This window comes from Haliotis asinina, chromosome 3, assembly GCF_037392515.1.
Source record: "Haliotis asinina isolate JCU_RB_2024 chromosome 3, JCU_Hal_asi_v2, whole genome shotgun sequence".
Lineage (NCBI taxonomy): Eukaryota > Metazoa > Mollusca > Gastropoda > Lepetellida > Haliotidae > Haliotis > Haliotis asinina.
The window spans coordinates 9785544-9807743 of NC_090282.1; the positions used below are offsets into that span (position 1 = coordinate 9785544).

The following is a 22200-nucleotide window of genomic DNA, read 5'->3' on the forward strand; positions in this document are numbered from 1 at the left end:
GGCGGTCGGGGATCTATCAAAGTCAGTATATGTGTAGACCACTTCAAAAGTACGGAGAGCGGTGATTTGTTTGTCGGTGTATTGTTGGTGTACCAGCTATGTATCGCCTGATATGACTAAAAGACATTTCTGAATACTTTTGTATAAGGGTGTAGTGTTTAGAATCCTGCCACATCGTTGGCACCCGTCACAAGTCGGAAAACGACATGAAAACGCATGTGAAAATTGTAACATGGTACACGTCTAAAAAACATACTTTTTGTTGATAATGCTTCACATTCAGACATGATCTGTATATTAAACTCTCTTGAAGCTTTTGAGGCCTTGAGAGGAGTGTTTATTTGTTTATTCGTGGCATGAAGTCACCGCGCGAATACTTTCCAATATTTCCTGATCTAAACGTCCTTTGTGATATCCGTGGAGACTGTGTATTATCACTTGACACTGTTCCTGATAAATTTCTCGCAATGTCAACAAGCACATATTCACAACAATGGAATTAGAAGATTATAATAAGAAAACTTAAGTGTTTTCGAAATCTCAAGTAAAATTAGTGTTTTATATATCTGCATTTCATTTTTGACAGCTCGTCACAAGGATTCATTTAGTTGTCAGAAATGTGAGAGACAGCCCACCTGAAGAAGTCTATTTCCGTTCATTGAGTGCAGTAGGATGAACCTTTCAAGTGCAGCTCCTCGACCAGGCCGTTCTGACCTATGTGCATTGACGTTAGGTAAACCTACCCACACTGATTACACCCAAGGACAAAATCGCTGACATCAGCTACTAATGAGAACGTATTGAAGTTTGACCCTCCACTCAGGGTCAACAGTAGACATTTACATGTACATGATTATGTGATAAAGTTTTCAGTGTAATGTGGGGCTGGGCAGATTTATAACACGACATTTTGCATCAAACTTCAACTGAATGGTCTACATAAGATAAGGACCACGTATTGTGAGCTGGTATAAAAGCTGTTGTTTGCTGAACAGTTTAATCACAGCTGTGGACTTCATGGAGCTCTCCCTGGCGTGAACATATCCATGTGTGGGAATTTGTAAAACGCCGCTTTGTACAATACTCTATTCACGCAAGAACGTGTCATTGTGATGTGAGTTATGTAGCTTTATAGCACGGACAAGTACAAATTCACATGGCAGAAGATGTATATCAGTTTTCACATTATTATACAAACTGTATCCGACTCCAACAGACTGCTTTAATCCTGTGTCCGTGTGACTCTTCAAACTACTGGAGTCAGTGCGTGAGTTTAGTTTTACACCTCCTGCAGCAATATTCCAGCTATATCGCTTCGATCTGTAAGTAATCGTGTCTGAACCAGACAATCCGGCATCGATCTACATAAGTTGCATACGATGATATGTGTCAAAAAGGTCAACGAGCCTGTTCACTCAATTCCATTAATTGCCTCTTACTACAAGTATTGGCTACTGAAGTTCAGTTCTAACCCGGATCTTCACGAATCCTTCCTGCTGGAAACTTCAGTTACCCGTATGTGCGCGCTACTATACGTTTGCATCGTCAACATGTCTATCACCTTTCTAGACAGTTTATCTGAGCAACTCGGGTCGTATTGCATGTCTGCGTGTCATGACTTTACATAGATGTTATTTCAGCACTGTGATTATTCGTATTAATCTCTCTGAACGAGCCGACGAAATGGGTAGTTAAATCTTAGAGTAGAACATACATTGATTAACTAGCAGGTAATGCCACGTCGTGTTTCCCTGTTAGGACAAGGGTCGGTGGGTTGGGCTAATGGTTGCAATGTTCGCTCGTCCCCGAGTTCGATTCCACACGCGAGTAGTATGTCTGAACCCCACGTTCTTGTTGGACGTTTGCCTAAAGCGACGTACAACATACCCACCTGATAAAGTAGTAAAGTATTTTACAGAAGTTGACAGAAATACTTTCCTTTGTTATGACTATCACTTCTAAATGCCATTCAAAAATGGCTTGTCTCCCCAGTTAAGTACGACTAAACTGTTAGTGAATAAATTTTACGGGCAACAAATTGCCATATGAAGGCCAAATGCCGAGCTGTGCCGACTGCATCACTACGGACAGCCACTGGACCGTGAAGATCCTTGTTTTACGACCTGGTGTCCGCGTCAAACACTACTTCAGATGTACGACTATGGCAACTGAGCAGTCTGGGAGGGACATCCACGTAATCTACATTGTCGTGTTAAACATTGTCAAGCTTCCATCCAAGCAAATAGTCCAGTCTGGACCAGACAATCCAGTGATCAACAGCATCAGCATCGATCTACACAACTGGAATCCTGATGACAGGTGTCAGCCAACCGACTCACCGAGCCTAACCATCCGATCCCGCTAGTCCGCTATGAGCATATCTTCACATGTGTATACACAGTTGAAAAGGATGGACCGGAAGTTAAGGTGTTGGGTTTGCCCTCAAACGATATTTTGCATCCACAATGATAGCAAGAGAACATTGTTGTTTTAAATCAAAATTTTCCCAAATTGTTGTTAACGTGGTCGGTGTGTTTGTGGCAGTACATAAAGTTTGAGTGGCAGAGAAGACAGCATTTGTTTGTGATTACTAGAGTAAACGTGTACTGCCTTTATGTAGGCCTGGGCGACAAAACACCCATATATTAACACATACATATTAACACAGGCCAACCAATAAGATACCTTTGCAGAACGAGGCCCTATAACACTACGACTGTAGTTCTGTGAATGTTGAACACAGATGACAAAACCATTTCTTTACGAAATATCTTTCGTGCGCCGTAAAGATGTATTCTGCGTGAAGGAGTTCAAAACTGCAATGAAAACACCGCACATTTCGTCATAAACTTCCGAATGTATAAAATATCCAACGATTGATGTGATGCAGACCTTAGGTCTTCATTTCTTTCATCACCGTGAGACAGCCTTTAGAATAGTCTATTTGTAGGTACAGTTTTCGGAGACGACGCCAAGGCGTTTCAGATCCCTGTTGTAGCAGCCAGACACGTGTGTCGTGTGCACGATACAGACAGGGCGGCAAGAGCATGCGCATGTGTGATGAATATAGATATGTTCCTTCCCTGTCGACACTGACATGCACCACAGGGGCTTTAAGTCTCTAACAATACCAACAAAATTGCCCTGGTCAAGTTAAGTAAAAACATAACCCATAACATATACTGCAATATGTTTCTGCGTCCTTTCCAACAGCAAAGAATCTGAACTGAAAGCATGGTTTCCCAGCTACATAATAATCAGTCGTAATTTTTCAACAAACATGTTCCTCCATTCACGTACCTGAATTGGGGCGGTGGGGTAGCCTAGTGGTTAAAGCGTTCGCTCGTCACGCCGAAGACCCCGGGTTCGATTCCCCAGATGGGTACAATGTGTGAGGCCCATTTTCTGGTGTCCCCCCGCCGTGATATCGCTGGAATATTGCTAAAAGCGGCGTAAAACCAAACTCACTCACTCACGTACCTGAATTAAACTTAGGAGCAAAGACTAATTACTTACTAATTACAATATATGTATGTTTGATATACGTTTAGATTGAAACCATTGAAATTTGAAAATATTAGGACAAAATAAAGATAGAAATGTCATTAAATATTAATGTGCATTATGTACTTTTTCCAAGGGACTGTAAGATCAAGTTTCCTTCATGTTTCCTCATAACACTCTTGGAAGCGTCTTGTAATTTGGTATGTCATTAAGTACCTCCACAGACGTTTGCACACGGTCTACTTCCCCATCTAATGTACGCATCCGAGTAAGTGTTTCTATGAAAGTGTGTTAAGATACGGGTTCCCGACTATCTGTTATGGGAACTGACAAATAGAAATTGACAAATACAACTACATGCACCGAATTCCATGAGTTGTGTATGAATAATATCACCCCTGCAATCACAGGATAATATCGCTCATGTTAAATTATTTATTTCGTCATTAAATTCAACAGACTATTCAGGACTATTCACCTGGCTACATACAGCGTACATACATGTATACTCTGACAATCAAAATACAATACCAGCAGGTCGAGTGTTTCAGCGGGAAGACCCCCTCAACTTGCTGACGTCATAACCAATAGCGACGGGGAATGAAATCGAGGCTTCTTAGAAGATGAATTCTACACGTCTCCACTACATCTCTTATCGCTGACATTTGCGAACAAACACAGAGATTCGTTTGCGTTCAGGTAAGTGGGCACATAACGGGATACAACGTGTGTTATACAATACCTGAGTGGAGCGTTATCACTGTTATGTAAGCCATTGCTTTGTAAAGAATCGATTAATGTATATTTAGTTCATGAAGCAACTAAGTGCAAGATCGTTCTAACTGACAGTTTTTAGCAAGTTATGATGATGTATTTCAAGCATTTGTTTACCTGTCTGTTAATAGAAGAAGTTCAATGCATTGTACAACGGAGTACTTACACATTGCGCGAGTGAATTTATCGTGACATCGGCAATATGTCGTGGTGAGAAAAAGTTAAGGTATGCATAGTAATTCATGGTCAATTAAAACAAAAACCTGTCAAAGGACAGTAAACTAACTAGGTTACCACAGAGACGAATTAAAACTAGCAATTTGATCTAAAACAGTTGAACTACAGATGCCAATACAATGTTGAAACAGGCTATAGTTTGCCAACAACTGATGGTAGGTCACCGCTCTAGGGACCATGGGGACATACAGTACATTCCTGCTTCCTGCTAGAACTCTGCTCATTGGTATCATTACAGATCAAATCTCAGTTTTATAACTACATGTACGTCCCCCATGTAAAGAAATATACTACCAGTAATATGTATCACACTTACCCAAACTGGCACATACATTATTCATATGAACACAAACGTACTGAGATTTAGGGTTAGAATCTGGTATATGTTCATCGTACACATAAGTTTTGACGTATATGTGTCACATATCGAGTAAGAAAGTAACTTGTTCCTACTGCCGTGTACACATGTACACACCATCACCAGGTTATAGAGGCGATGGAGAGCATAACATCTCGCATGCCGTATGTTCACTTGAAAAGAATTTCCCGTGTCCACGTGTTAGTTATAACCGTAACAGAATGGGAATACATTATAACTAGAAATGTATCTCATCGGTAAGCAAAAGCTGTTATCCTCTGATATTTATAGGAATTCCGAACGTTTACTGCCGTTACGATGACAAAGTTAAACAGAGAGGTGCGTCCGAGCCCTGCGGCGATAGTCGACAATTTGATATAACAGCCCTCCAGTGACTATGGCAGCCATCAAACTGACGTTATCATCAATCATAAAATTTGTCACGATTGTAAACTGCATAGAAATGCTTAGTCTTGGTTTCTACACAGTGACAAGCTGTCCTAATTCTGATTACCGAGGCACGATTAACGGCCCTGAAGCTTTCGCGAATCCAAGATGTACACCTATACCTTGAGGGACCGCAGTAAGCACTAGGTCAGCACAGCTCTGTCGCGATTTCGCACTGCACGTTTTGTCAATATTTTGTCTCGAATGAGTCGGATGAACTTTCACGCAATTTGGATTCTGGGCAGGATGCGATTGTTTGGACAGATTCGGCAGAGTGTCCCTGTATCTGTCAGCCATGATGAGCTTCTGCATACATTTGTTTTGTATGCGCATCAATCACCTCGACCTGCAACATACATCTAACTGTATGAATCATTCAGATAGTTAACAAGATGTAATGGTGTCCGGCATGTACACGTTCACTTCATCACACCTGTATTTGTTGGTCAGCCTTACAGATCTTCAACATATCACGTCTGTATGTGCAGTGTCAATCATACAGACCTTCAATATATCACACTCGCATGGATAGACCAGTCATACAGATCTTCACTCTGTCACAGCTGTGTATATAGCTTCAACCATGCAGATCATCGTCACATCGCGCCTGTATGTATAGCGCCAATCATACAGATCTTCAACGTATCACGTCTGTATGTATAGCGTCAGTCATACATGCCGTCCGTTTATCACACCTGTATGTATAGCGTCAATCATTGAGATCTTCAATCCATCACACCTGTATGTATTGCGTCAATCATTAAGATCTTCAATCCATCACACCTGTATGTATAGCGTCAATCATACATACCGTCACTATATGACATCAGTATGTATAAGTCAATAATGATATCAGTATATGTATGTATAGCGTAAATACAACAGGCCTTCAGTTTATCCGAACTGTTTGAATAAAGTTGTTCATGTAAATCTTCAGTTTCTCATACCTGCATGTATAGCGTCAATCATAGAGATCTTCAATGTATCACACCTGTATGTATAGCGTCAATCATAAACATCTTAAGTTTATCACGCGTGCATGTATGGATCAAACATGCATATTTTCCGTTGATCATATCTGTTTGTACAGCGTCAACCATGCAGATCTTCAGTTTATTTCATTTGTATAAACAGTAACGTTAGACAATGTGGCAACAGTCGATTGCTGCGAGCAAACTCATCGCGGTGCGTAATGCTGTGTTATCTCACAAACTTTATCAGTCAGTATCCGGTACTGCTGGCATCTGACCTTGGCCTCTGCAGTATTTGCCCTTGGAAGATAAAGAATACTGCCATAAATGTACGTGTTTTGCCTGCTCCGTTTGTCATCAGTGGAAATTCAGTGCAGTCACCTGACACACCTCAGAGGTCTAACCTGAGACAATACCTACAAATGTAGACTATTGGGTAAATTATCATAAGCCGACCATCATGGTTTCACATGGAAATTCGCAAAACCGAATAAACGGATTCGATTTCCAAAACAGTGATAAAATATACTATCAGCAAATGTACGATTTCATAAACACGACTGAATTTAAATAATCATTTACAAAACAACGTATAGAAAAAAACTTTTGATTTGTTGACAACGATGAGACATACATTGCATATAGATTAGCTATACATACTCAGCGGATCCTGATACTAGTTCTCCTGGATAATTATACTGGTTACCATCTGGTTATCGAGTCGGATATTGTCTTCTTTGTGGACGATTATATTTGTAGACAGCTTGTCTTGTCACTTGTTTATAATTAATATATATAATTATGCAATAGATAAAAGATAATAAAGCTTGTTTCTGTATATTTTCCAAGGCAAATCAGATCTTTGGAATCCTGGTGTTTATCAAACCATCTGACTATACATGGGATAACATCTTGATGGCAGCATGTAACCTAACTACATGTACATATACTGCATTCTGCCCAAACAGCGTCAGTTGTTTATACCGCCATCACAGGATTGTCTGAACTACGTTCAAACAGACAGACGTCAAATAGTTGCTGACATTCAGGTATCAAGCATGCATATTGAAACAGTGGTTACCCATACAAAGGGAGCGCAGCTGTAGGTTCCACTACACTATATCAACATCACATCCTCCCCGAGCGAGGACCGTATGCAAAAGCAACTCAAACGGAGAGGCCTGTGACAGCTGTGATTGGATGAAATAGTGTAAGATGTTTGTGTGTTTTTAAAGCACACCCACCCTGTTATTAAACCTGACCAGTATTTTAAGCATGTAGTGCTGTTATTTTTATCACCTTGGGTCATGCTTATGTGTGTACTCATATTTTGAAGTAGGTGACATTTGGTGCGGAGCTGGGGGTTGATGTGTTCCGCTTCCTGTGCTTGGAAAATTCGCCGGACAAGTTGGCCACAACTTGTGTTTTATTGTAGCTTAGAGGCCAGACTGTGCCCATGTGTACATGGAATGGCTGTTGATAGCCTGTGTAATTTTCAAAACAATATAAGCTTAAGGTTACTATAGCAGTCTATGGGAAACATTTGGTGTTGTGTAGAGTGTGTCAGTGAGTGTGTGACACCATATTGCATTATTTTGTGGCAAGAAAAATCAAACTGACCGAGATATAACTATTAACCATACTGTTTAAGTTTACTGGCGCTTTTAGGATGTTTCGTAACAGCCCTGTTCAGTCTTGGATTGGAACCCACTAGCAGTGAAATCTATACGGGAGTGATGCTGCTCTGTAGAGCCAATACCGCACGTGACTACCTGCTTATTTACGTTCAGACACTGTATGTGGTGATTTAGCACATCTCTTTTGTTCAGTGGTTGATTTAGCTTATCATACCTAGCGATGACAAAACCCAATGGAAGATCAACTTCTGACAACGTCCCAATGGCGACGTTTCGGTACAGGTTTTTATACTGTATTCAAGTAGATGTCGTATCTACGTGATCATGTCATACGCCTGATAATCTTTCGGTTACAGTTAATTGATTTTTCAAGACAGGTCCAGTATATATCTCCATGCCCCACTGTTCTCTTGTTTATTTGGTGGTGACCTTGAACGATTATTCACTTCTGACCCAATCCTGCCAATATGGCGTCGGCCTTAATTACGAAGCTCGGCCTGACATGGCGATGTCCTCGGTATAAGTGGAGTTCCGTGTTTTTGTATGTGTAGCAGGTCCTGCAGTCTAATTGGTATCCATCGAAAGCCGCTCTAACAAAAAAGTAGAAGAAATAGGATTATACTCTCTGTGAAACGGCCGAGATATCATCAGCGCAATAAAACGGGTCAAGTTTGATAGGATCAGTGAGTGCAGTTGGTTTACGTTTTACGACACCACGCCGCTCGAAGATGTATGGGTAATCGCGTTAAACACAACCTGACAATAAATGTGCAGTAAGCTGCATTTACAATGATTACGCTTGTAACGAACAGATGACTATAACGAACTGCTGTTTCGTTCCGACAACTCGGTCTATATTCGAAATGCTTGAAACGAACTAGGGTTTTAACGAGCTAAACCTTAACAGTATCTTTGAGTTCATTATATCCTTCGTTTAAAGTGTATTGTAACTGTTTGAACGATTTTAAGCTGGTGTATAAAACATTATGTACATTATGTTGGATAATTTATATAAGTATGGTTTTGAAGTAGGATATCAGATCAGATATCAGACATAACTCTGAATACTTCCCATGTAAAGTGAACTGAAAGACTAATGGTGAGGCTACACCCTAACGGTAAACTACCTCCAACGGTTTGGCTACCACGGGGGATTATGTGCGTTGAGGTGATATGCGGTGGTATATAAATACTTCAAAATTTACAACGTCAGAAACATTTTGTCCAGTTATTGGACGATCAGCTCGCGCGATAACCCGGAAGGGAGTTCAATACTCCTGAGATGTGTTACGTGCATAGTGGAATGTGACAGATCCAGCAGGTAATGACTTCTATTATTATATCTCATTCCTTTATCTGTCAAGAGATTATATGATCGGTAATCGTACCTATGTTTTCAAACTAGCGACATTTCGTCCTGCGCGTGTATTTCGTATCTGTGAATGCCCTGTGATGTCCCAGAATAATTAAGTTAGGTAATGCATCGCGTGTTATATCAAAATACTGTTTTCAAAATGTAGACTAAACAAGTCCAATGCTTAAGGTTCACACATGTTTGTGTGTATTGTATGGTGGATGTCTGTGTGGCTAGTCACGACTCTACTGATTCCCCACGTACCTATATATAAGATGCACATGACAGTTTGAAACGCCAATACCAGCGGACAACCAGCCTTGAATAACTGCTGGAACAACTGCCATAGCTTTATAGGCAAAATAGATCAAGATATCAACAATGGCACCGGGTGTTCCTCTATTTTCGGAATTTTTTTAGTTCAAAACTATATACCAGAGAATAAAAAAGGTGTAACAGTTTAGGTTTCAAGTAGATTCCTTGAACGACTGACCTCATTTAATAAAATAGAGTTCTGCAGATATATACTGAAATATAAACATCCAATTTCAGCACACTAACGCCAATCCAGATGTCCGATGTGAAGGTGAAGTTTCAAGTACACGCTGGTTTTAACTTCCTGTGATAAGTCTTCCTCTCAAACGACCGCATTTATCAGGTACAGAGTAATCCGGTTGTTTTACGTTCCTGTCAGCACGCCACTTTTAGAATGAGCAAAACGACAGTGATGAAAAATGTTCAAACGCTTGACCTACATCCGTCAACAATGAGAGCATCTGACAATGCATGCCCCGTTTTCTTAGAGACACAGGCATCAGGATGTACGTAACAACATCACGAGTGTTTGCATTACTTTCAGTTTCTTGAGATTTTTTGGGTTTTGTATTATATTTTGGCTGAAGATAAGATTGGGGTTTAAATTTAACCTGTAATGCTGTTTGTTCTGTTATATACTGCAATCACAAATAGAGGTCACACACATCTGTATACATGTAAAATATACAGGTGCATAACTATAAATATACAGGGGTATACATGTAAATATATACATGGCAAAATGTGTTTTATGTTTCCGTCATATGACTGTGACTGTACATTAACGTTTGGTCGCAGTCTTGCTGACAATAGTATACTTGTATAATTATAATATAGTGACTGAATGTTGTTTTACACTATTTCCAACAATACACGGCGAAACATGTTTAGAATTCAGACATTTGAATGGCCGATGTAATATTGAGTAACTTAGGATACGGAACTCCGAACAGAGAGGGTTTACATTCTTTAAGTCAGGTAAATGTATGTTATGTGGTTTTGACTGTGCGTACATTTATGTTGGTATCTCAGGATTCTAGGAATGGCGTCCCCATTTCCGACGGCAGATTACTAATGTCCTTGTTTGTTCATTTATAGTATCAGATATTTGTGTTTGGCTAAAAGGTCTACTTCGTTTCCAGGTACCAGGGGAATACCAATGTGCAGTTGATCTGGTTCGGCGCCTTCACATCGGCCACAATGACAGCTGTGATCACCCCGGGTATGGAACATCAGTGGCATGTCCCTCTCAGCAGCAGCAGTATCACACTCATATCCAACAGCTCCTCTCATAGATGAATTCAAATTCAATACATTTTTCCAAAAGGCAACACGTCCCCTATTCGCATTCGCATTCGCTGTTTATGGGGTCGAAACCTCATTATACTTGATTTGTAATACTAGTGTGTTGGTGTGATTGTGCTCAACCCGTCGTAAGAACCTGCAGTAGACAAGATCATAACTAGAAAAGACGCTTTCCACCGCTTTCCTGATATCACATTTTTTCCAAACTGGCTCCTGTATTACCTCACACACTGGTACTATACTTTAAATCCGAGGTGTCGTTGTACAGGGCGATCTTATTAACAGTGTGATTGTATATCCCATGGCTTAACACAAAGATCCACAACAGTCTTAGTCAGGGTGGAATACTCAGCACCAGGTATTCAAACTCATGACCATAGAGGGTCTACTAGAATGCCCACTCAACAAGTCGTGTCCATACGTTTCCCTCACGTCAGGGAGAGACAACTCGGCCTAGAGAATTCAAAGATATGAGTAAGTGAGTGTTTGATTTAACGTGGGCTGTTATAGGGTGTCAAATGATGTGTGGGAAAACCTGGTAGAGATGCAGGTAAGGGGAATCAGCGGTTTCCGGGTTTCAAAGGGGAAGCATTTCTTAGCAGTAAACTGTTCCGTCTGATGTTCCCTTTTATGAATACATTTTATGAAACATGTGTGAGATAATATTAGAGAAAAGATGAAAGATTACTTATCACTGACAAAACGACCACTGGGATTTCAAAATAAAATTTTAAGTGTACATTATTCTATTTACTTCTACGCGCGCACAAAATGGCGACATAGTCGTATTATCAAACATATATAGTTACGATTATCATCCAGAGCTTACACACATTGGGAGTAAATGAGTTTTGTTTTAGCAGCTTTTAGCACTGTTCCAGCAATATCAAGACGGACGACACCAGAAATGGGCCTCACTCACTGAACCCATGTAGGGAATCGAACCGGCGTTTTGGGAGTGACGTTAACCACTAGGCTACCTCATTGCCTCCTAACACCTTAGGAATATGTGGTATCTAATACTAAAATGAAAGACATATTACATTAAACTCCCCGTATTGCATGTAGTAGCTACGGTCATGTTTTGACACAGGTTTGCCGGAAGCAGTGATTGAGAAAATCAGCCATGGACTGGCGGAAGACTGGCACAAGTTCGGCATCCATATTGGATTCTCCAGCATTCAGCTACAGAACCTTCAAGCCTCTTTCCAAACAATGGGTCTGTGCTGTGCAGTTGCTCGGATGCTGGACAAGTGGGGGAAAGTTGTTGTGCAGTCCTGGAAAATGGACAAGAGCATGCAGTTCCTTGGCAGTATCTTAGATCAGATCGAAAGACGCGATATCGTGGAAGATCTCAACCTGGAACACATGAACGGTAACCCATAGACATAGCACTGTCACTGCAACTTAAGTGATGTCTTCCACGTGTATGCAGTACAGTGATACAGCACCACTATCACTGTAACTAAGGTGATGTCTTCCACATGTATACAGTACAGTGATACAGTACCACTATCACTGTAACTAAGGTGATGTCTTCAACATGTATACAGTACAGTAATACAGCACCACTATCACTGTAACTAAGGTGATGCTGGTAGCGGACGTTTCAAGCATCCCAATATAGCGGCTCCACATGTATACAATTATGCTTTCATTTTCCAGGAACTGCATTCGATTTTACCCTTGATTTGGAAATAGTAAACAAGCTCAATAGCATCTGCCTTTGTCTGAAATGGTCTCCAAATATTGATGGTGAGTGTTTATATTTTCTTAATATGGATGCAAAACAATCATGTCTAAAATTAGTGTCTCGGGTTTATCATGACACATTATCATGTACATTTCAGTTTACTGGTATTATTTCGTATTCAGTTCGCCTGCTGAGTCGCGTCCAAAAATGGAAAGAAGACTGTGATCTCTTCTACAAAACAAGAGCTTACAAGCAGATTCGGCGAATCGTTGATGAAAAGGGGATTGTGATCATCACTGGAAAGCAAGGGGACGGGAAAACATTCCTTGCTGAACACCTTGCACTACATTACCTTTCACTCGGATATGAAGTGGCAACGGTCAACTCTCCTAAAGAGTGGAGACAGAGATGGAACCCAAACATCAAACAGATCATATTCATTGATGACGTCTTCGGAAAGACTCAAGCCTTTCCAAGTCTGGCTTTGGAACAATGGGCTCTCCTTGGTCAAGAGATGACAGAATGTATTGGTCAGGGCCACACAAAGGTTATTTCAACCGTTAGAGATTACATTCACAAAGACTGTCAAGGAATAGTCCGCGGAGTGGAGATTTTTCGGAACATTGTGAATATTTCAAGTGATGAATGGAAACTGACATTTGAAGAGAAATATCAAATGTTGGAGCTTCACCTCAAGCATTTTGATGTGAGCATTGCCAAAAACAAGATGGAAGAAATTGCACTGAATGACTACATCCAAGGATTCCCCCTTCGATGCAGAATCTTTTTTTCAGATCAGCAGCTCAAGAAGCAGGGCGTTAGCTTTTTCCTGGGACCCTTGGCTGATGTTTTGGTTGATGAACTCAATTACTTGAAGCAGACAGGTAAAGTCAAATATTGTGCACTTGTAATGTTGTTGTTTTGGGATGGTGTAATTCCGGAAGAAACATTTAAATCTGGCAAGGAGCAGGGTGTGGGGACACGAATTGTAAAATTCCTTGGACTAAAGTCACCTGAACCTGCAGAAAGGCTATTTACAGTTCTGCGATCTGAGCTTGGACTTCACGATGAGATCATGGAAATGTGTAAACTTCATGAAGTCTTTATTTCCTTGACAGGTACATACGTTATTAAGGTGGGGCCTACATTTCGTTTCGTGCATGAATCCGTTGCCGAAGCCATTGCCTTCACTTTTGGTAATTCTTCAAAATACCAAGATTTCTACATTACTCACTGTTCTTTCCTGGAGCTTCAGCAGCGAGTTCTGTTATCGAATGTTGACTGTACATTCAGACGTAACCCATGTTCAGTAACTGTAAACGCCCAGTCTTACTCAACACTGGCTGAGCGTCTTACACTGGAGGTAGAAAGAGGACATGCATCAGATTTGCTGAACGACTCAAGGTTCTTCAGAAAGGGGTTCCCTGAATACTGGAAGAACTACCTTTCTGGACTTGAACCGAAGAAACTGAAGAGTATCCTAGATTTGAAGGATAAGCGAGGGAACAGCTTTGCAAGTCTTGTTGCAAGACAGGGTTGTGTGCCCTTGCTGGAATTTGTGATATCCACAACATCCGTTCCAACAGCCAGTCAACTCATGTTACAGGCTGCATCAACAGGCAAAACAGAGGCTGTGGAAATGTTGCTGAACAAAGGGGCAAATATCAACCAAAAGACTAGTCTTGGTCAGACCGCATTGCTTTTGTCGTCCGTTGAAGGACATATTTCATTAGCCAACTTTCTTCTAGAGAAAGGAGCAGATATCAACATCACCGATACACAAGGCTGCTCCCCTCTACACAGTGCAAGTGCCCATGGCCAGTATTCTATTGTTCAGCAGCTTCTCGAGAGAGGTGCAAACATCAACTGCTGTGACTCGATCGGCTCCACTGCGATATTTTATGCATCCCTGAAAGGACATTTAAAAATAGTGCGCACGCTGATTGACCACGGCGCTGAGATTACAATGAGCAATACATTTGGAGGGCAGCCTTTACTCGCAGCGTGCGTCAATGGACACATGGCTGTGATACAGAGTGTACTTGACAAGAAACCAGATTTGAACCATAAGGATTTCAATGGCAAAACATGTCTCCACTGGGCATCGCAGCGCGGGTTTTCTGAAATAGTGGAAACCCTCATTAGTAAAGGAGCACAGGTCAACCTCAAAGACGAGAAATTGCAGACACCACTTCACTTAGCAGCACTGAAGGGACACACTCACATCTGGCGTATTCTTGTGGCTTCGGGAGCCGATATGTACAGCACTGACAGAGACGGGAATACTCCAGTGGCACTGGCGAACAAGGAGTCGAAAATACCATTCTTGTTTGACTAATGTCATGGCGTGTCTGTGATTCTGTAAATAGTGTCTAGTAGATGTAAATATCTACGCTGCTGGATTGCAGCCAAATCTGTATAGAGCAATTTGTCGTTCATTCATCATTTCCCCAAGCTGCAACATTTTGTTTGAATGAATACATGATGCTTTAAATTGTCACTCAGTAACACAATCTAGCCCGTTTTGAGGGGCGAACCAACACTATCAGTGAAGGGCCGTAATAGCCTGTCATAGAGACCCTGAAACAAATATACCCAATGCAGCGAGTGCAAGTCTAGATTACTACACTTTCAGTTTGTGAAAATGACGAAACTCTTTGGGCTCCTGTTTGTTGTATTTTCTTCTAGTTTTGGAAACTTTTTCTGTAAACTTTAATTGACTATGTCCATTGCAGAAAGAAATTACTATAGGCATTTCATGTATTCTGCTGATCCGTCAAAGAATCAACACTGGCTGTCTGGTCATAGAAAGAAAACACCTACTTTTGATGGAGAAAGATCTGTTTGAACTTCGAATTCTATCTGTGCCAACATGGGTAACACTGCATCTTCAGTGTATGACCATTCGTCTATTGATTACAAGAGTTCGTGTAATTTAGTGACATAACTGTTGAGTGAATGTGGCTTTAAGCCCTTTCAGTAATATTCCAGTAATATGACGGTGAGAAAACACGTTAAATGGACTTCACGCATTGTACCCATGCGGAGAATCGAACTTGGATCTTCAACGATGTGAATACATTAAACACTAAGCTACTTCACCGCCTTGCGAATGAAATAGGTGGAACTAGCAGCCGACAGACATAAGGGGACGCAGATTGAATGAAACTGAGAAGATGGGTGATTTTAAGGCCGCGTACCTGATACAAAAGACATGGCAGTGGTTTCTGCACTTACGGAAGGGAGGTAACTTATAGACAAGAGGTTTGACGGACACTAAAAACAAACACTCCTGTGAGAGTCAGTGAGCGAAAGAGTTTAGTTTTACGCCGCTCTAATCAATATTCTAGCTATAGGGCGACAGTCTGTAAATAATCGTCTCTTTCTCTGTTACCCAAAGTCTTGTGCTGCTTCAATGATGGATGAATGGTTTGGATATTCTATTGGAAAAGAAATGAGATTATGATCCATCATAACATACACATTGACAGAACACGTAGTTATCGAATGAATCGTATGAGGTTGCATCATATGATCGTCTCATATCTGCCCACAAGTACTATACTGACCGCTTGACATTTCTGTGCAGGAAGTATAATTACATGATAATTGCAACCAAATTATTCGGTAAATGTCCATGAAAGCTGCAGAAATACACTATGCTGCAGCTAAGCGACAACGTAGCCGGGCACTTTAATGCCTCATGTACAGTTGCTAGTGTGTTAGGACTAAGGTCTTGTTATTCTGTTTGATTTAAATACAAGAAAGTGTGAATTAACTTTTAAGTATAAAAAGGCATCACGGTTTCAGAAGATCTTGTATTTCCGTTGGTTAATCACCCGCATGCGGTAGTTATTTAATTAGCTACCTTAGTGAGGGTGATTAAGGCATATTAATTTAATACGCGTGTAATGTGTTAGGCTTGCTGAACATAATCGAAATAAGTACAGTAGTATTGTTTTAAATAGAAACAATCGCCTTTATGTCAGTTAATCAGTTATGTTAATAAAACACTTCCAAGAACAATGAACATAAATTTCCCTAGTGGTTTAATTATGACATACTGGCATGGTTTCACGGCAACCAGAATATCCCGAGGTGTTGCGGAGGGTATGGGACATCCTTGTGGCTACAGGAGGCAACGCGTACATGTACGCAGACATTATCAAGCGGCAGTGGACAAAACGCCCATTCTCTTTGTGTAATATGTGAGTGAACGTGAGAAGAAGCTGTTGACCTTTCCAAGAAATGAACGACGACACAGTTTATTATTCAATTTGAATAAATGACACTCTTAATGGATAACAACATCTGTCGCCTCTTAAGAAAAGCATGGTTTGGCGCAGACAAATTTGTATCCGGACCTTGAGGGGTTAATTATGAGGATAGGTAAATAGAAAAGGACTATTTAATGGACGCATCCTCTACCTAGCATCATAAAGAGTACATGGTGGATAAGACTTTCATAACAGCCATGTTAGACGACACATGTACACAATCATTTCTATGATTTGTCAATACACCTGCTCCCGTGCAAAACTGATCATTTCAGTCTTGTTGAAACTTTTCTCATTGAAATACGTGGTTCCTTCTAAAAGGGAGGTAACTCCTGGGCAAGCAATAAGACGGACGCTCATCATCGGAACGCTCCTGCTGATCTGTGCCTTGATTGAAGCTCACTGAAACTGCCCTTATACCACAAACACAAAATAAACATCTCTCGTTCTGTCACAAGACAGGTTAGCATTACCCATTTTATAGACCAATAACAACACTGCATGGGAGGTTTACTACATTGTTACTCCAGTATGCATACAGATCATTAACCCTCTTACATAATGTTGTGTGTACACTTGCGCTACCTCCGGTATACATAACCAGCATACGGCGATTCGACGAGAAGTCCATGTCATATGGTAAGACCACAAATAAACCGTTTCACAATCCTCAAAGATAACTTTTAAAGTGCGAATGTACGAGTCCGATTATGGCAACTGCATGTAGTTTATATGAATCGATTGAAATATGCCATGATACAAGTTAGTCGAAGAAACAGCTGCGCTGGCAATAAAAGTGAATGGCTCCATCAGTGGCACTCGCCATGCAACTGTTCACATGAAAAACACACGTCACAAGTAAACATGAGCTGAATCTGTAGAGATTTGATTAATGTGGAGACTTAAACATTGTGATAGATTTTTGTGACCTTTTTGCACATATTGATACATCAGATGATCATCTGGTGACGCGTGTCAAGAATTAGCGTGCCAAGGTTCTTGGATAGACTCTGAAATTTGAAGTAGACTTTGTTGATGGCAATGTACTGCTGGATGGGAGTAAACCAGGTGAAATAATTCACCAAGTCTGTCAAGAATCGGTCGTCTGTGGAGAAGCTTTCTGAGACGCCTTTTGTGTATATATAGTATGTGGAACAGAATTATAGCAGTCCAACCGTCTCCTTCGTTTGGATGAAGTCTCGAATGTAAAATGGAGAACTTCCTTTTTGGTGCCACCGACGTGTCACTTCCCCTTTGCAATCACCAAAATGTGATTTAAACAAAATATCAAAATGAAATGTCGACTTTGCAATGAATTTACAGATACTGCCCAACACCTATTTCAGTAAATGCCCTTCCTTGGCACAAACATTATATCTACAACGACATGGATCGTTCCTTCTACTACCGTCTCAGCCATGCCTGCGACGTTGACTCCGAGTATCAAAAGATACTGTTTGAAGCCACCGAGAACAGAACCACCATTTTGTCTGCTTTGTCAATGAATAACCGTTTGTGTCATAGATTCGTCAATCGTTGGAATATGCACTACAGGTCTGCAATACCCTTTTGTAAACTTACTGATAAAGTCACCTCATAAATGAAAACTTTAACACAAATATGTCCTTTACACTTTATTGTAAACAAAGTCATCATAATTGACTGAGTATTGTTGACCTTATAACCAGTTTGAAATGTCAGTCAGATAACCAATACTACTGACGTAAGTCAGACCAGCTGTATACAGGTTCTTGGAAGACGCTTCAGTCAATGTTTCCGTGTCATCAAATTCAGACTCATGCACTAGAATATGGCGACGGCAGTGTATACACCCTGGCAGTGTCTACGGACAAATTTGAATGTCCAAGTGAGTGAATGCGTTTTTTTGGCGTAGTCAGCATTATTCTACCTAAAGTGGCCGGTAGCAGACTTTATTAATCTGGGCAAGGTTTGGCTTGAAAGACTGACAGTGGTCCTAGCGGCGGAGACAAAGTGAGAAAATGTAATTCTTACAGTACACATTTTGACCAGTCTACCTCCAGAAGATGACTATTTGACTAAGTACGGGTACTTGGGAAGCACCGCTGCAGGAGGCTTTAATACCTGGAATCAGTGACATATCGAGTAAAAACCATAACAATATCGTCATGTTGATGATTCCTCCACAGTTCCGATTACATACACGTACTCGTCCATAGCGGGAACAAAACTCGCATATATTGCTAATGAATAGACTAGGTGGCACACACTATAACCTAAAAAAAGAACATACAAATGTACATGAACAAAAGTCAACAAACTAATAACCGTAATATGATATTATGAACATTACATATATATAAATATTGAGAAAGTCTAGCATATGTTGGTAATGTAATGCCTTCAGTCGAAATGAATACATCTGAATATGCAGAGCGGCGTATTATAACATTGGCCGTTTGAGTGAGTGAATACATTTGTTGAATAAACTAGCACTGGTAAAATATCATGAATGTCAATCTGGGGAAATGGTTGCACCCCAACCCGTGTCTGTGTGCGTCCCCTGTGCGTGAGTGCGTGTTTAGTAGTTTGTTTCCACTGTAAACCGTGCATATCGAAAACTATACATTTTTCAGAATAACAAGAAATAGAAACTTCAGCTAACAAAACAATATCCAAGAAACAGTAAAGTACTGGCATCATTCGTGTTGCCTGTGTTTGTCCCGAAGTCAATTGCATGTGCGTTTATCAAATCTTCTGCCAAACCGGAATTAATTTTGATTCTGCGTATATGTCTTCAGTCTCGTAATAAAAAAAACCGTAAGGCCTCGTGCTCTGAGCCACCACCTGGTTCACACTCGAGTAGTTACTGCAGGATAACATAACTGAAAATCAACATAAAGGCAGGGACAAATATCTGCAAGACAATCAAACTTCTTTCTTGCATGACTGACGGAGGAAGGCATGTCAAGTAGCAATTACCGCAAGAAAAACACTGACCACATGAAGCGCCATCCACACAACTCTTGATGCAGCATTGTTATCATTCACCGGTACAGCTGTTGTTGTTGTTGTTGTCGTCGTCGTAGTTGTGGTTGTTGTAGTTGTTGTTCGCAGTGTCGATGTCTTTTTCTTTAAATAACTGTCATCCTTAACGTCGACTTTCCAAATGTAGTAGTTATAGATGTTGTGGTAATCCATCACGTCAAGAAAATACCGCACAAGATTTGATGACGTAATCCACAAAACTCCTTCAGTATCCAAGGTAACGGTGTCGATCCACTTGATTCTTTCGTCAGCTACTGCCCGTGTCTGAGGGATGTTTCCTATTGTGTTTTCAGTGACATCGGGGTAGCTAAGTAGATCGGAGATCTCCCAACTATATACGGCACCCAGGCCTTGAGCGCCATAATACAAGTTGTTGTGGCCTAACACCATGCCGCGAGATTGTGACGGCTTGAATCCAACTCTCATGACGTACTTATCCAGTTGAGATACATACGAGGGATCTTTTAGGAGTTTTCTGAAGAACTCAGTTCTTAATCTATACAGTCCCTTCCCTCCGAGGTGAGAAAAAACAATATAATCCCTTCTCGGGGACAAAGCGATTCCGTCGATATTTGCAGATACATTTGCAAGTATGATAGTGCGATCATCAATGGTGATTGTATTATTGCCAAGTTCGAACGCGAATAACGGGTGTCCCACCGCGATGGAGTAGTTGTCGTTCATGCTGTAGAAGATCAATTTCTGTCTGAGTATGTCTGAAATATATGCATATCCAGCCTCAGGATCAATGACAATGTCCGATAGAAAGGAATCAGTAATGGATGCCACTTCTGTTGGGAATACGTAACGAGCGACGACTTCCTGTTCGTCAATGTCATAAACAATCAATTTAGGCTGACACAAGTTTCTTACGCCACCCCAAAAGGTATTCACTCTGCCAGTGTCAATTATCCACATCCATCCTTTCACGGGGTCGATTTCTATGTTGTTCACCGTCTGTAATGCCTCGCAGTCCGCAAGTGTCTGCCATTCCCAGTTCGGAAACGCTTCGAGAAACGGGGCGCCGTCTTTTTCAACAACCCGGTTTAAAGTTGCAGAGACTCCTCGACTTATACGAGGAACTGTCACATAAATGTCACCTTTGTACACTTTGAGCCCGCCGAGTATCGTGTTTCTGTAGTCGTAGGGGTAGGTCATTCGGAACCGATGCTCTGACATGTTACTGGGCCTTATATAATCCATCGTCACCCATTTGTAAACAAGTGTCGGTTCAAATCTTGGTATGGTGTTTTCACCTGCTAAAGGCCGCTGGCATAACACACAGCTGATGCTGAGAAGAGTCCACACGACGATGCTCACAGTACACATTTTGTGAAGCAACTGACTCCCCATCCTTGCACACTGTCGCTGACCCAAATTATTCAGGCTAATTTTAGCATCTTGCTTCGCTCCGGTGCTTCTGATTTTGTTACCCATAAGATTGTGTCCTTCCGCTCACAATCCAATGTTGTGTAAACTTAATTTGGGAAGACAGGAAAAGGCTGAATATTCATTATGACATATATATAATAAATATTGTCATAAATATTGTCATAAATATTGCTGTGGGTTGAATAACTGCAAATTATGAAGCGTCGATAAGGATAATAACACCAGTTTAATAACAGTTACAGAGCCTGAATCACTTCTGTGCCAAACAAGTCTGTGCAGGAAATGTATTTATATCATCATCGTAAGCTGGTCCGATGAGAAAATAAATGACTCTGCAGATAGTTACTAGCATGGTCGGGAACTGTCAAATATATTCTCCCTTTGTGATCGACGGCTTTAAGCTTTAGGACCTTTTAACCTACTTTAAATTCCTGAGTGAGTGAGTGAATGAGCACTTGTTTTACGCCGCTTTAGCAACATTCCAGAAACATCACGGAGGGGGACACCAGAAATGGGCTTCATTTACATTTATGAAAATAGCAAATAACATCTAGGTAAAACCTGTTTTGTCAGGGTCACTTGTGTTAGTGAACTGAATCCCAAAATAGACGGTTTCAGTAATGAATATCGCGATGCTTTAAGGTGATGAAGCACACAGATGCTTCTACTTGGTCAGCAACCGAAGACTGGTGTGGACAAAACAAGGTTTTAAATCATCCCCGATATTCGAAGCCCAGATCACGGGTTTCTTATTTTCACTCGGGAAGGAACTCAAAACACACATAAAGTAACTGACACTGAAAAATTATGTTCACGTCCATTGTCGCAATTCTAATAACACCAGTTAGCTAATACTGTCGTCCCTGTAGGAAATCGATTCACACCTTGGGACCCAGTATATCAGCTGTT

The 22200-nt window shown here is 40.9% G+C and overlaps 2 protein-coding genes across 2 annotated transcripts; one reads left to right on the forward strand and one right to left on the reverse strand.

Moving 5' to 3' along the window:
- The first annotated feature begins 4137 nt into the window (after nucleotides 1-4137).
- Nucleotides 4138-15086, forward strand: LOC137277438 (uncharacterized). Its single transcript, XM_067809166.1, has 6 exons — nucleotides 4138-4203; nucleotides 9835-9940; nucleotides 10740-10819; nucleotides 11996-12277; nucleotides 12568-12657; nucleotides 12778-15086. The coding sequence occupies exons 3-6, from the start codon at nucleotides 10798-10800 to the stop codon at nucleotides 14931-14933; spliced, it is 2550 nt and encodes an 849-aa protein (XP_067665267.1). The 5' UTR covers nucleotides 4138-4203; nucleotides 9835-9940; nucleotides 10740-10797; the 3' UTR covers nucleotides 14934-15086.
- A 3413-nt stretch (nucleotides 15087-18499) lies between these two features.
- On the reverse strand, nucleotides 18500-21326 carry LOC137277439 (major royal jelly protein 1-like). The gene has a single exon (XM_067809167.1). It carries the CDS (start codon nucleotides 21250-21252, stop codon nucleotides 19819-19821), a length of 1434 nt encoding a protein of 477 aa, XP_067665268.1. The 5' UTR covers nucleotides 21253-21326; the 3' UTR covers nucleotides 18500-19818.
- Between the last annotated feature and the right edge of the window lie 874 nt (nucleotides 21327-22200).

Excerpts from the sequence above, each read along its gene's own strand:
- LOC137277438 (XM_067809166.1), top strand. The coding sequence starts at position 10,798 with ATGACAGCTGTGATCACCCCGG. Across the intron at positions 10,820-11,995 it reads GACAGCTGTGATCACCCCGG|GTTTGCCGGAAGCAGTGATT; the intron begins GTATGGAACATC and ends GTTTTGACACAG. Across the intron at positions 12,278-12,567 it reads CAACCTGGAACACATGAACG|GAACTGCATTCGATTTTACC; the intron begins GTAACCCATAGA and ends TTCATTTTCCAG.
- LOC137277439 (XM_067809167.1), bottom strand. The coding sequence starts at position 21,252 with ATGGGGAGTCAGTTGCTTCACAAAATGTGTACTGTGAGCATCGTCGTG.